Source organism: Mastigoproctus giganteus, chromosome 9 (assembly GCF_048544385.1).
Source record: "Mastigoproctus giganteus isolate SK-2022 chromosome 9, ASM4854438v1, whole genome shotgun sequence".
Taxonomy (NCBI): domain Eukaryota; kingdom Metazoa; phylum Arthropoda; class Arachnida; order Uropygi; family Thelyphonidae; genus Mastigoproctus; species Mastigoproctus giganteus.
The window spans coordinates 116,312,897-116,326,003 of NC_143583.1; the positions used below are offsets into that span (position 1 = coordinate 116,312,897).

Genomic DNA, 13,107 nt, shown 5'->3' on the forward strand with positions numbered 1-13,107 from the left:
GAGAAAAATTATACCCCATGAGCCTTGCGCCCAATCTCTCCAGGGTCGAATTGATTGACAAGGTTCTTATAATATACTCCCTTCTATCATGTCTGGGCAGAATTGAAGATACTTTCAAATTTTAACCATAACTCGCGAATTTTTTTCAACAGTGAATCATAATTCAACATGGAACCATAATAATCATCATGGTGGATGTATGAACAAGGACAATGCCTTTTCACATCACCTACACCTATAATTTGGCTCACTGTGCCCACTGTTTGTATTTTCCTGAAAATTGCACTTCGTCTCATTTCTTTGTTGAATGAAAAACTGAAAAAGTGGAGTATAACTGAAGAATGACTGTAAATCAAAATTAGTAAAATAATTTTTATAATAAAAATAAGAATATAATCTGATTAGCTGCAATGCAAGTATCTGTGTTCCATGTGGAGATCTGACTGAGCTAGGTTAAAAAACAAGATGGAGGTATTTTGTTTTGATTATTGGCTGAAATGAGTGACGAATACGGTGATAATTTATGAATCCCAGATTTCATGTTTTCTTGCATTGTTTGAACAGATATGGGTTGAACTTAGCATAGGTAAAAAACATAATCGTAGGCTATATTATACTCATCATACTTTAGCATTAGCATTAACATTAGTAGAGGCATTTGATGAAAGAAAGCAAGCTTATGCATCATCAGCCAAAAAATAAATAAATAAATAAATAATTAAAAAATAACCACTTCCACTTCGCCCCTCTGTTCATTCGAAATACCTGTCCAGCTGAGCCTTAAACTTATTTAGGCTATCAACTTCCACGACAAGGGATGGAAGTCTGTTCCACCAACCAACCACCCGCTGGCTAAAGGCAAATTTCCTTACGTCTATCCTACATCTGTCTTTCCTCAATTTGAATTTATGCCCTCTCAGGTGATTATTCTGAGCAAGAGGAAGAATCCCATCAGCATTGAGCATGCTCAAACCATTCAAGGCTTTATACACCTCTATCATATCACATCGCTGGTGCCTAGTCTCCAGACACTGTAAGTTGCAAAACTTAAGCCTTTCTTCATAAGAGCACCCCTTTGTTCCATTCACTAATCTTGTTGCCCTTTTTCTGTACTCGTTCCAGCATCTCTATATCCTTCTTGAAATGAGGCCTCCAGGCCTGTATACAGTACTCTAGGTGTGGCCTGACCATTGCCTTATACAAGGGAATAATCACCTCCTTCTCCCTGCTAGAAAAATTTCTATATATCATCGACAAGCCCCAATTCCTATATATCATCGACCATGAGCTACTCTTGCAACCCATCTGCACTGCTCAGAAAACTTCATATCTGCCTGCACAACCAACCCCCAGGTCCCTTTCATTCTCTACCACTGCCAGTCTAGTACTACAGAGTTGATACATTGCCCTGGGGTTGCTGTTTCCCATATGTAGTACTTTACATTTGTCAATGTTAAACTTCATTTGCCACCTCTCAGCTCATCTGTTCAACCTTTCCAGATCCTGTTGCAGTAGCATAGTGTCAGTAGTGTCCTTGACAACCCTGCCAACTTTCGTATCGTCTGCAGACTTGGACATTAAGCTTGATATACCATCATCAATATCATTTATAATACAGAAAACAATAATGGACCCAATACTGAACCCTGAGGGACTCCACTAATAACATTAGTCCACGATGAGCAGTGTCCATTGATTACCACTCTCTGTCTTCTCCCCTTCAACCACCCCTTTATACATAGCAGCAATTTGCCTCCAATGCCACACTGCTCCAATTTGTGCAGCAGTCTTCCATGTGCAACAGTATCAAAAGCCTTTCTAAGATCCAAGTATATAATATCAAAGTTATTCCCTGCATCCAGTTGGTCAGGCAAGACTTCCCCTTAACAAAACCATGCTGTGTCTGAGCTATAACTGAAGTCTTGTCTAGATGATCCTGCAGTGCTTCTTTAACCAGGGCCTCCATTAATTTTCCGGGAACAGAAGTTAAATAACAGGTCTATAATTACTTGTGTCGCCCTTTGATCCTCCTTTGTGAATTGGGGTCACATTTGCACATCTCCCGTCCATGGGTACTTCCCCTGAGTCCAAGGAAGCTCTCATAATTATAGCTAAGGGTTTGCTTACTTCCTCTGCTGCCTTCTTTAATATAACTGGATAGATCCCATCCGCCCCAGGTGTCTTTCTTGTGTTTATCTTCAACAATTTCTCCTCCACTTTACTCTCAGTTATTACAAGATTATCTAGCTTATTGCCAGAGTTGAATACACCTCTGGCATTCCCCTCGCCGAATAACTCCTCATGTGTGAATGTCAATGCAAAATATTCATTTAGTTTGTTAGCTACCTGAGCAGGATCATCAACAGCTGAACCATCGATATCAAGTGGACCAATCTGATTCATTCTCTTCCTTCTAGAGTTTACATAAGTAAAGAACTCTTTACTGTTTTTCTTTGCATCCCTTGCCAAAGATTTCTCGTAATCTGCCTTTGCCTGCCTAACCTCCTTTGTAACTTGGTTACAGATCAACTTGTATCTATCATATGCTTCTGTGTCATGTGTTAATTTGTATGTATCCCATGCATTTTTCTTCTCTGCCATATGTCTCATTAGTTCATCTGACATCCACTTAGGCCTAAACTTTGAACAATATTTCTTAGTTGGTATGTAAAGCCTAGTAGCTTCCAAGATAAGTTCTTTGAATGCTTCCCATTTTGAATTTGCTGTTGGTAACATCATCAGTTGGTCCCAATGTATAGAATTTAAATACTGTCTCAGTCCATCATAGTCACCTTTACGAAAGCAATAACCCTTCCCTTTACCCCTAATGGTAGTTACCTCTTTGAGTAAATCCCACTTCATTTAACTGCAGATTCTTAATGCATGAAGAATCACTACTGATAATCAAATCAAGAGTATTACTCCCTCTAGTTGCCTCCCGAACATGCTGATGTAGAAAACAATCATCCAATAAATCCACAAAAACCTTGCTAGTGTGTGAGTGACCAGCCCCCAAATTCCGGTCAATATCTGGGAAATTAAAATCCCCCATTATAAGACTCTCTGATTTACTGGCCCACTCTATTTCCCTTTACAGTTTCTTATTATACTCATCAGAGTCATTAACTAATACTCTCAATTTTGATCTCCCAATGCTTGTCACACCAAACTGACTCGACACTGCACTGTCCAGCAAGTCGACTGGCTTCACTTCCTTGGATTTTATGTATTTCTTAACAAATAGCATAACCCCTCCTCCCTTCCTATCCTGTCTAGACATTGTACTCCCCAAATTCCAGTTCTGCATTCCTTATATCTGTGTGACATCATGTCTCTGAAATCCCCACAATATCTGCCTTTGATGTTTTGAGCAATACCTCAAATTCATCAAATTTATTTACTAAACTCCTAGCATTGGTGTACACGCAAGTATACATGCACCTGTTCTTTTTCTTAGCTACCTTAACACAACCCATGTGTTTACTTGTACCACAAAGATTCCCAGCAGTCTCTGAAATATTCTGCATTTTATTTTCCAGGCTGTGGCTCATTCCAATAGAAGCAGTGCAAGAATCACTTTCACCTCTGCCAGTGGCTATTGTTAATCTATTAGTCCTTGTGTCCCCCCAATCTAGCAGTTTTCTGACCCACCTAACACTGCCTCGATAGCATCAGCAAACATTCTTGCATCCTTTCTATTTAAGTGTATCCCATCCCTGTAGAAGCAGTCTCTCCTGTCAACAAGTACAGACCAGGCTGAAAAAAATTCTACCCCTTGAGCCTTGCACAATCTTTCCAGGGCCGAATTGATCAACAAGGCTCTCATCATATACTCCCTCCTATCGTGTCTGGGCAGAATTGCAGACACTTTCAAATTCAACCCTAATTCACGGCTTTTTTTCAACAGTGACCTGTACTTGTTAAGTAATTCCGCCGGTCTCCTACTCCTCCAACGTGTACAACTATATCACCTTTTCTGCCCTTAAAAGATGATATCCGCTCTACAACTTCATCAACTTTTGCCCCTGGTAGACATACCCTGGTCCTGTTCCACCTATCCTTTTTACAAAGCATGTTTCCCATTTCCCTGACAATAGAGTCACCAACAACTACTAGTTCCTTTGGGACCAGCGCATTCTGCCTTGGGAGCTGCCGCTAACTTTCTGTTTGCGGCAGCCTGTTTCTTGGGGCTACTTTCTGCAAGTTTACCACCCATTCAGAAGTCTACTATGATGGTGGGGAAAAAACTTGTACTTTCAGGCTGTCAAATGTATCTTCTCCTTGTTCCACACATGAGATCTGCACTTTTGAAAATTTCAATGTGGCGGGGGTTCATATCTGGAAATCACAAACAGATCTAATAAACAGCATTAGTGAAAATATCATTTTGAAAGAGAGAAAGCTCCTCTGGGGTAAATTAAAGCATTGTAGGATGTATATAAATGTAATGGTAGCCTTTTTGTTGTCTATTCAGGCAAATCAGCAAACTTAATCCATGCTATAAAATTATTCCCTACACAATTATAACATTACACCTCCTGTGGCTTGAACTATAGAAGCAATATGTGATACCTCCATAAGAGTTTTTTTTTTTTTTTTTTTTTTTTATGTAAACCCCAAACACGAGAGGTATTAGAACCTATAGTACTTGGTACCGTGCTTGGGTTGGAGGCTGAGAAGACAAAAGAAGATATTTGTTGACATTGAACTTGAACTTTTATAGACTGTAATTTTCAGGAAATACATATGAAGGAAGGTTGTTCCAGAAAACGGCAGTTGAATGAATAAACGAGGAAGATGAAAAGTTGGTTCTGTGAGTTTGAAGTTGGACAGTAAATGGATGTTGGCTGGTGGCGGCATATGTTCACACTGTTTTGAAAGAGAGAGCGGGAATTATACAAGACAATTCAGAAGAACAGTGCACATGGAAGTATCTATAGAAGAAGCATGCAGCAGAAACAGTACGTCTATGAGACAGCGAGTGGAGAGACTCTGTTAGAGATGAATCATTAATTAATCTAACTGCCCTCTTCTGAATGGAATCAAGAAGCCTGAGAGAGGTTTTGGGGGCACCACCCCAGATGTGGGAACAATATTCCATGGCAGGGCAGATTTGCGATTTATACTGAGTGAGCAGCTGTTTGGAAGAAAAGTAACGCCGAGAGCGAAAGAGAAAACCAAGTTTTTCAGATGCAGAGGAAGCAATATTTGTAATGTGCTTTTGCCAAGAGAGATTAGAAGTCAGGGTAATCCCCAAAAGAGATATATTGTTCTGCTTAGAAATCTGAGAGTCACTAAAAATAAGCATAGGAGCAGAAGAATCCTTTTTGCGAGATATAAGACAAGACTGAGTTTTAGAAGTGTTGAAATCAACTAAGTAGTCTTTGCCCCACTGGAGAATTACCTGAAGACTGGCATTTAAGGAATTGGTAGCAGATTTTCGGGAAGCTGAAGCTGATTGAGCAGGGCAAAGTTTCTCAAAATGGAAAGTAGAATGCAATGTGCTATCATCGGCAAAACTATGGATAGGATTTCCAGTCAATGGAAGAAGGTCATTAATATACAAGAGCAAAATAGTGGGGAAAAGAACTGAACCTTGGGGGACACCAGAATTAGTGGAGAAGTTAGAAGACAGAGAGCCATCTACCATCACCCTCAGTGAGCAATCAGAAAGAAAACTGGATAACCAATTACTAAAAATAGTTGGCAAACCATAAGATGGAAGCTTGTTTAGAAGACCCTTATGAAAAAAACGATCAAAAGCCTTTGAGATGTCAAGAGCAACTACTTGGGTTTCACCGAACCTTTCCATTGAATTAGTCCATAAATGGGTAACATAAGCCAGAATATCATCAGTGGATCCACACTGACGGAATCCATACTGGCGATAGTTGATCAGACGGTAGGTTTCCTAGGTAGTTTAAGAGTTGGCAGTTAATTGATTTCTCCATTACTTTAGAAAGAGTAGAAGTTATTGCAATGGGACAATAATTGGATGAGAGGGATTTGTCACCCTTTTTAGGAACTGGCTGGATCCGAGCAAATTTCCAAGCAGAAGGAAAAACACCTTTGGAATAAGAAAGTTAAAAAGACGGCAAAGAATAGGAGTAAGTTCAGGAGCACAGGTTTTGAGAACAAGTGGAGAAATACCATCGGGACCTGGAGCTTTCTTAGCATCAAGATTCGTCAAAATCCTTCTGACATCCTTTTGACGGAAGATCACAGGAGGCATTGAATGGAGTGTGTTGGGAATGATGGGAGGTTTTTTCCCAAAATCATTAATACATGAGTTGGAAGAAAAATGGGATGCTAGCAGGTCAGTTTTATCCTTAGCTGAAGTGACAACAGAAGCATCTGGTTTTGACAGAGTTGGGAACAGAGATGGGCAAAAGTTGTGGCCAATAGCTTTGGCAAGAGACCAGAATGCTCGGCTACCATTAGGGTAAGAAGCAAGTATTCTACTCTTAGCCTGTTCAAACTCTAGTTTGGACTGATTAATAAGGGCTTTAAAATTGTTGCGAGCTTTGGTGTAGGCAGAAAATGAAACTGAAGAATTAGAAACAAGCCAATTACGATATGCAACATTCTTCTCTTGAACAGCTTTAGCACATTTATTGGAAAACCAAGGTTTAGATAAAGAATGAGATTTTAAAGTGGAGTGTGGGATAAAGGATTCCATTCCTGCAAGAATAATTTCACTGACACAATCTGAGCAAATGTTGACATCAGAAGTTTTGAAACAGTAATCCGACCAAGGAAAAGAAGAAAAGAAATCTCGCAGGTCATCCCATTTTGCATTCTTGTAATGCCTTTATCTCATGGCTATTCCCAACACAAGGTTGGGAATAGCCATGAGATAAAGGCTCCATTGGAGAAGAGATAGTCACCAAGTTGTGATCTGAAGTGCCTAAAGGACCTCTCACTTCGACCATGTACTTAGAAGAGTTGTTTTTGAGAAAAAGATCAAGCGTGTTGGCTGTATAATTAGGATTGTCCAGTTTTCTTGTAGGTAAATGAACAATCTGTGCAAGGTCATTAGTAATTGCAAAAGTCTCAGCATCTCAACCAGCTGGGTGTGACTAGAAAATGGAAGCCAGCTGGAGTCGTGAACATTAAAATCACCAAGGAATATTACCTCACTTTTAGGAAAGTTGGACTGGAGAAAGTCAAGTTGGAAAGAGTCAAAGAGCTCCAAGTGATTAGTGGAGTTGGGAGAATGGTAGAGACAACAGGTGAATTTCACACAATGAGGTAGAGAGATTTTAAGCCAGAGAAGATCAAAGAGAGGAGATTCCAAATTGTGAAGTCTCTGACGGGGAATATCAGAATGGACATATCACAAGTACCACCTTTGAGGCAAAAGGAATTATACAGCGAATAATCTGGGCATTTGAGATGAACAGTAGTTGAATCAACCGATAACTGAGATTCTGTCAGAAAAAGTACATGGGGTTTGGCAGACTGCAAGTGGAAATGGACATCGTTGAGATTAGAATTGAGACCATGTATATATGTGAAATGAATTAGGAAGTGCTTGGGAGGTTTAGATCTTTTCGCAGATAAGCTTGCTCTATTAGTTTGACAATTCATGGTGTATTCCATAGTAAGAAAAAGTGGGTGGGACATGCTGTATGAAGTAATGAAATTTTTGGATATGGCGTACACATAGTAAGATTATACCCAGATCCTTGACGTAACATGGCCTCGACAATGCTTCCAGCATACACACAACTCGACTCCCTCCAGTCACTACCTGGCAGAGTAGAGGAAGCAAGATCCGGAAGCCTCCTAGAGAGTTACCAATAGGTTCGGTCCGGTGTACTAACTAGCAGCCGGCCTGCGAACAGCGTTTTAGAGCTGTACCCTTGAAATGTAAGGAATATTGGATCTCGCCACGGTGTTCATCATAACCTCAAAAGTCATCAATCATACTGCATGATGGAAGAGATCGGAAAAGGTTGACCAGAACTTAGCTCTAGAGACTAGTTTGGATGTCTGTTAAAAAGAACATAAATCAGGATACAGAGCCATTACATTCCTCTACAGAGGATTCAGGCTCCTTATTTGTGTTTATCTACAGGCTAATCAATCGATTCAAACACTATTTGGGTTTTGTTGTTTTTTTTTTTTTTAGTTTTTTTGATTTTTGACTGAAATGAGTGATTTATGATTAGCGCAATTATTAATCCATCCCAGTTTTCAAGGTTTCTTGCACTGTGAAAATATGAACTGATATCAGTTCATATTTTCACACTGAGATCAATTCATATTCATATCAGATATGAACTGAGACTAGGTCAAAAATACCTTGAAATTGTTGCTGATTGGAGACAGTAGATCTCTTGTAGCATTCTCTTATTGCCACAATTGCTTGTTCTCAATGTGAATATCAAACCTTCATTTAATGCTTTGTTAATGAAGTCTGGATGCTGTAGCCTTGCATAATTTATATAATTCTAGCTAGAATTGTAGTCTTCCAGTTGCTTGTACCCACAATAAGTCATTTTTTTAAATTGTTTTAGCCATTTGTTGAGTTTTTGTTGTTGTTGACTACACTCATGATTAAGAATGAAAGTAGATGGTGTTTAACACCTTGATGGCGTGACAGCCTTTAAGCCCTAAATACCATCAAATTTGACATGTGACTTCTCTGAATTTGAATATATTTAAGATATTTTCATGCAACTGTAAATAACTGTAATATAACTGTAAATATAAAGTGTAAATGCAAGGGGGGGGTTTCTAATCTTTTAGCCATGCAGTAGAATTACAGCAACTCGTAAAAAAATTTCAATAATTTGAGTTACATCAAAAAATCTGCTCATTGTCACTGTTACTTCAGCAAGTTTTTCCCTGTTGTCTCAATGTGCTAGTGATCTATGTGCTCATTTCATTACTTTCTTCCATGAATGGGATAATTTGAAGATGCACAGAATTACTCTCAGTGAAGATGCAAGATTCAGAAAGATCTGGGTTTTAGCATGGACCAAAATTATGGTCCTTGTTAATAATCAGAATTTTTCCAATTGTTCCCTCCTCACCCCATTAGCAGTTTCTCTGATACCTTTATCTTTTTCCATGGCATTTAGAAAGAACACTGGACCTCCTTTTGTTAAAATGAATTCCATCTAAACTAAAAAAAGGTTTCTTCTATTAGCTAGAACAGGCACTGAGAAAATTTCCTCCAAAAACTTTGCAGAAACCCTCATGTTATTCATTCACAGCATACAGTCCTTCCTGTGCCATGGGGAGAACTGCAGAAACAAATGCACTGATGCATCATTCATGGCATTTTTTCAACATGTATCTAATTATTTTCCAAATTCTCAGTTCATTTGCAATTAAATGCCATTACTTGTACACTACTCTATTCCATGTTTATTAAAGCTTTATTCTCTGAATGGTGATAGAAAGAACAAGTAGATTCTTTTAAATTTTTTTGTGTATCTTTGCCCTGAATATTATTATTCAGTTTTAGTTCTATTATATTTAAGGTGTTTAAAAAAGGGTTGGCCTGATTAAATGTTTCAACACACATTTTCTTCTGATAAATCATTTTTAATGTTATTTCAAAATGTAGGCTTGCCAACACGGTCACTCAAATATAAGCATATCTAAAATAATACCATTATAAAAGTCATGCCTGGATGCAACTTCCTTAACATGTTTTTCATTGTAGGCAATATTTTTCAGGAATGCATCTAATCAGATAGTTAGTGTATACTTCAAACAGAACTTTAAATAAGTTTAAAACTCTCCTCTTCCTTGAGGAAACTGTGATTTACCTATACAACTTCGACCATCAGGACTAAGTGTGTAACCTTCCTGGCACTGACAAACGAAGCTACCAATTGTGTTCCTGCAACGTCCATTAAGACATATACCATACTGAGTTCGACATTCATCAATATCTGAAAGATAAACATATTTGCAAATTTTACTACTTTATAGGAAAGTTTACAATAATGTTCTTATATATAGACAAGTCAGAATTATGTATAAACACTCTAAACAGATATTAGCATTAGCATTAGCATTAGTAGAGGCATATGATGCAAGAAAGCAAGCTTATGCAGCATCAGCCAAAAAAAAAAAAAAAACACCTTCCACTTCACCCCTCCGTTCGTTCGAAATACCTGTCCAATATGTTTTGTACAGAATGTCTAATTTGAATAAAAATTCATTTGTGCTATAAAGCTAAAATAAACAATTAGGTTTATAATAAGTTTTCATTATGCTGCAGATTAAATGGTGACCACTGAGTGTGAAGAATAATCAACATTCAAAGAAAGGAGGTGCAAGAAGTTCAGTGTGTATTGAAATATCAATATGGGACAAAGAAGCAACTAACAATGCAACTAAGAATGCATCTAACAATAATCTGCCTCGAAAACAAGTTTGAAGAACATGGAACAGATCACAATATTAATAGGGAAAGCTGCAGGAGATAAAGAGCATCAAGAAATGCCAAAAACAACCAAACCATTAGAAGTGCATATGAATAGCCACAAAATAAATCAAAATGACATAATGGGATTTGAGTCAATAGAGTACTATGAGAATCTTAAAGGACATAAAGTTAAGCTCAACTATTACATGCAATTCAGGAAGACAATTCTGACTGACAAACAATTTTTTGTGAGTAATATTGTCAGAAGAACTGTGAAGTTGGTGATTATAAGGATGTAATCATATGGTCAGACAAATTCACTTTAAAATTAAATGATCATTTGCAACACAAGTGTGTTTACTGGGCAGTAACAACACTGACTTCAATCAAAAATTACCCTACCAGGGATAAGAGTTAACCTACTAGGGACCAATGATAATGGACCTTAATAATTTAAATTAACCCTGCCTTACTGAGCAGAGTTATCTTAAATTGTTAATGAATGATGCAGTTCCTGCTAGATGCCTCCATTGCCAGGTGGGCAGGAGCAGCAGTGTGTAGCACATGCTTCTTGATTAGACTGGGGTTCGAGCCAGTGACCACCAAATACGGAAAGGTCAGGGAATGACCATCGCATATCCCTGGAGCAATATGGCCTTAGTTGCTAATGCTCCTAAAAACCAAATAACAAACAGTTCCTGCTATAAGAAATATGTTTCCAGATATGGTGTACCATATCTGGAAACATATGAAAAGGAAGGGGATGAATATGATTGGTCCACTTGACATCGATGGTTCGACTGTTGATGATCCTGCTCAGATAGCAAACAAACTGAATGAGTATTTTGCATCTACATTCACACGTGAGGAATTATTACAGTTTGAAAATGGAAGAAGGTTATCAAATTGTAGCAGTGTGCTTAATGATTTTGTAATAACTGAGAGCAAAGTGGAGGAGAAATTGTTGAAGTTAAACATAAGAAAGGCACCTGGGGTGGATGGGATCTATCCAGTTATTTTAAAGGAGGCGGCAAAGCAACTAAGCAAACCCTTAGCCATAATTATGAGAGCATCCTTGGACTCAGGGGAGGTTCCTACGGACTGGAGATGTGCAAATGTATCCCCAATTCACAAAGGTGGATCGAAGGGTGACACGAGTAATTACAGACCAGTTAGTTTAACTTCTGTTCCGGGTAAAATAATGGAGTCACTGGTTAAAGATGCATTGCATCTTTAACCAGTGCAATAATTCAGACACAGCATGGGTTTGTTAAGGGAAAGTCTTGTCTGACAAATTTGATTGGTTATTATGATGTGGTCACAAAGGAACTGGATGCAAAAAATAATTTTGATATCATATACTTGGATTTCAGGAAAGCTTTTGACACTGTTGCGCATGGAAGACTACTGTACAAATTGGAGCAGAATGGTATTAAGGGTAAGTTGCTACAATGGATAAAAGGATGGTTAAGTGGGAGAAGACAGAGGGTGGTAATCAATGGGTGCTGCTCTTCGTGGACTAATGTTATTAGTGGAGTCCCGCAGGGTTCGGTGTTGGGTCCGCTGTTGTTTTGTGTATTTATCAATGATATTGATGAAGGTATATCAGGCTTAATGTCGAAGTTTGCAGATGACACAAAGGTTGGCAGGGTTGTTAATGACAGTAATGGCAGTGTGCTACTGCAACAGGATCTAGATAATTTGGGCAGATGGGCTAAGAAGTGGCAACTGAAGTTTAACCTTGACAAATGCAAAGTACTGCATATGGGTAGAAGTAACCCCAGAGAAACGTACCAACTGTGTGGTACTACACTTAAGGTGGTAGAAAATGAAAAAGACCTGGGAGTAATTGTGCAGTCAGATATGAAGTTTTCTGAGCAATGCAGACAGGCTGCTAGGGCAGGTCATGGGGTTTTGTCAATGATATATAGGAATTTTGCTAGCAGGGAAAAGGAGGTGATTGTCCCTCTGTATAAGGCAATGGTCAGGCCATGCCTTGAGTACTGCGTACAGGTCTGGAGGCCTCATTTTAGGAAGGATGTAGATTTGCTTGAGCGTGTACAGAGAAGAGCAACACGATTGGTGAGGGGAATGAAGGGATCCTCTTACCAAGAGAGGCTTAAGTTCTGCAAATTGCAGTGGCTGGAGACTAGGCACCTGCGCGGTGATCTGATTGAGGTCTATAAGGCCTTGAATGGGTTGAGCACGCTGAATTCTGATGGGATCCTTCCACTTGTTCAGATTACGAACCTACGGGGACATAAGTTCAAATTAAGAAAGGACAGATGTAGAATAGATGTGCGGAAATTTGCCTTTAGCCAGCGGGTGGTTAATTGCTGGAAGAAACTTCCATCTGTCGTTGTGGAAGTTGATAGGTTAAATAAATTTAAGGAGGAACTGGACAGGCATTTGGAGGGAATGGTGTGATTTTTTTTTTTTTTTTTTTTGGCTGATGCTGCATAAGCTCATACACTTGCTTTCTTGCATCACGTGCCACTACTACTACCTGTACATTTTCATTCTGATGTCCATACCTATCTGGATAGTAAATTTCCCTAATGAGGGATAGCCACAGGGGAGGTGGAGGGGGGATGCTTTTAAATACTCCTCTCACAATGGTTACCTCACTACACCTACACTTACTACACCTCACTCTCCAAGAGAGTTTTGCATGGAAATACCTAGAAGACAAAGAATGATACAAGAGGAAAGAGGCA

At 38.8% G+C, this 13,107-nt stretch overlaps 1 protein-coding gene across 3 annotated transcripts in view; it reads right to left on the bottom strand.

Moving 5' to 3' along the window:
• The window catches only part of LOC150080668 (fibrillin-2-like), a 1,460,049-nt gene that overhangs the window by 358,372 nt on the left and 1,088,570 nt on the right, over positions 1 to 13,107 (bottom strand). For all 3 annotated transcript variants that reach the window (XM_090381969.1, XM_090381968.1, XM_090381967.1), the window contains exon 46: positions 9,786 to 9,911. In XM_090381969.1, the coding sequence (XP_090238095.1) occupies positions 9,786 to 9,911 (126 nt within the window). The remainder of the gene's footprint in view (positions 1 to 9,785; positions 9,912 to 13,107) is intronic.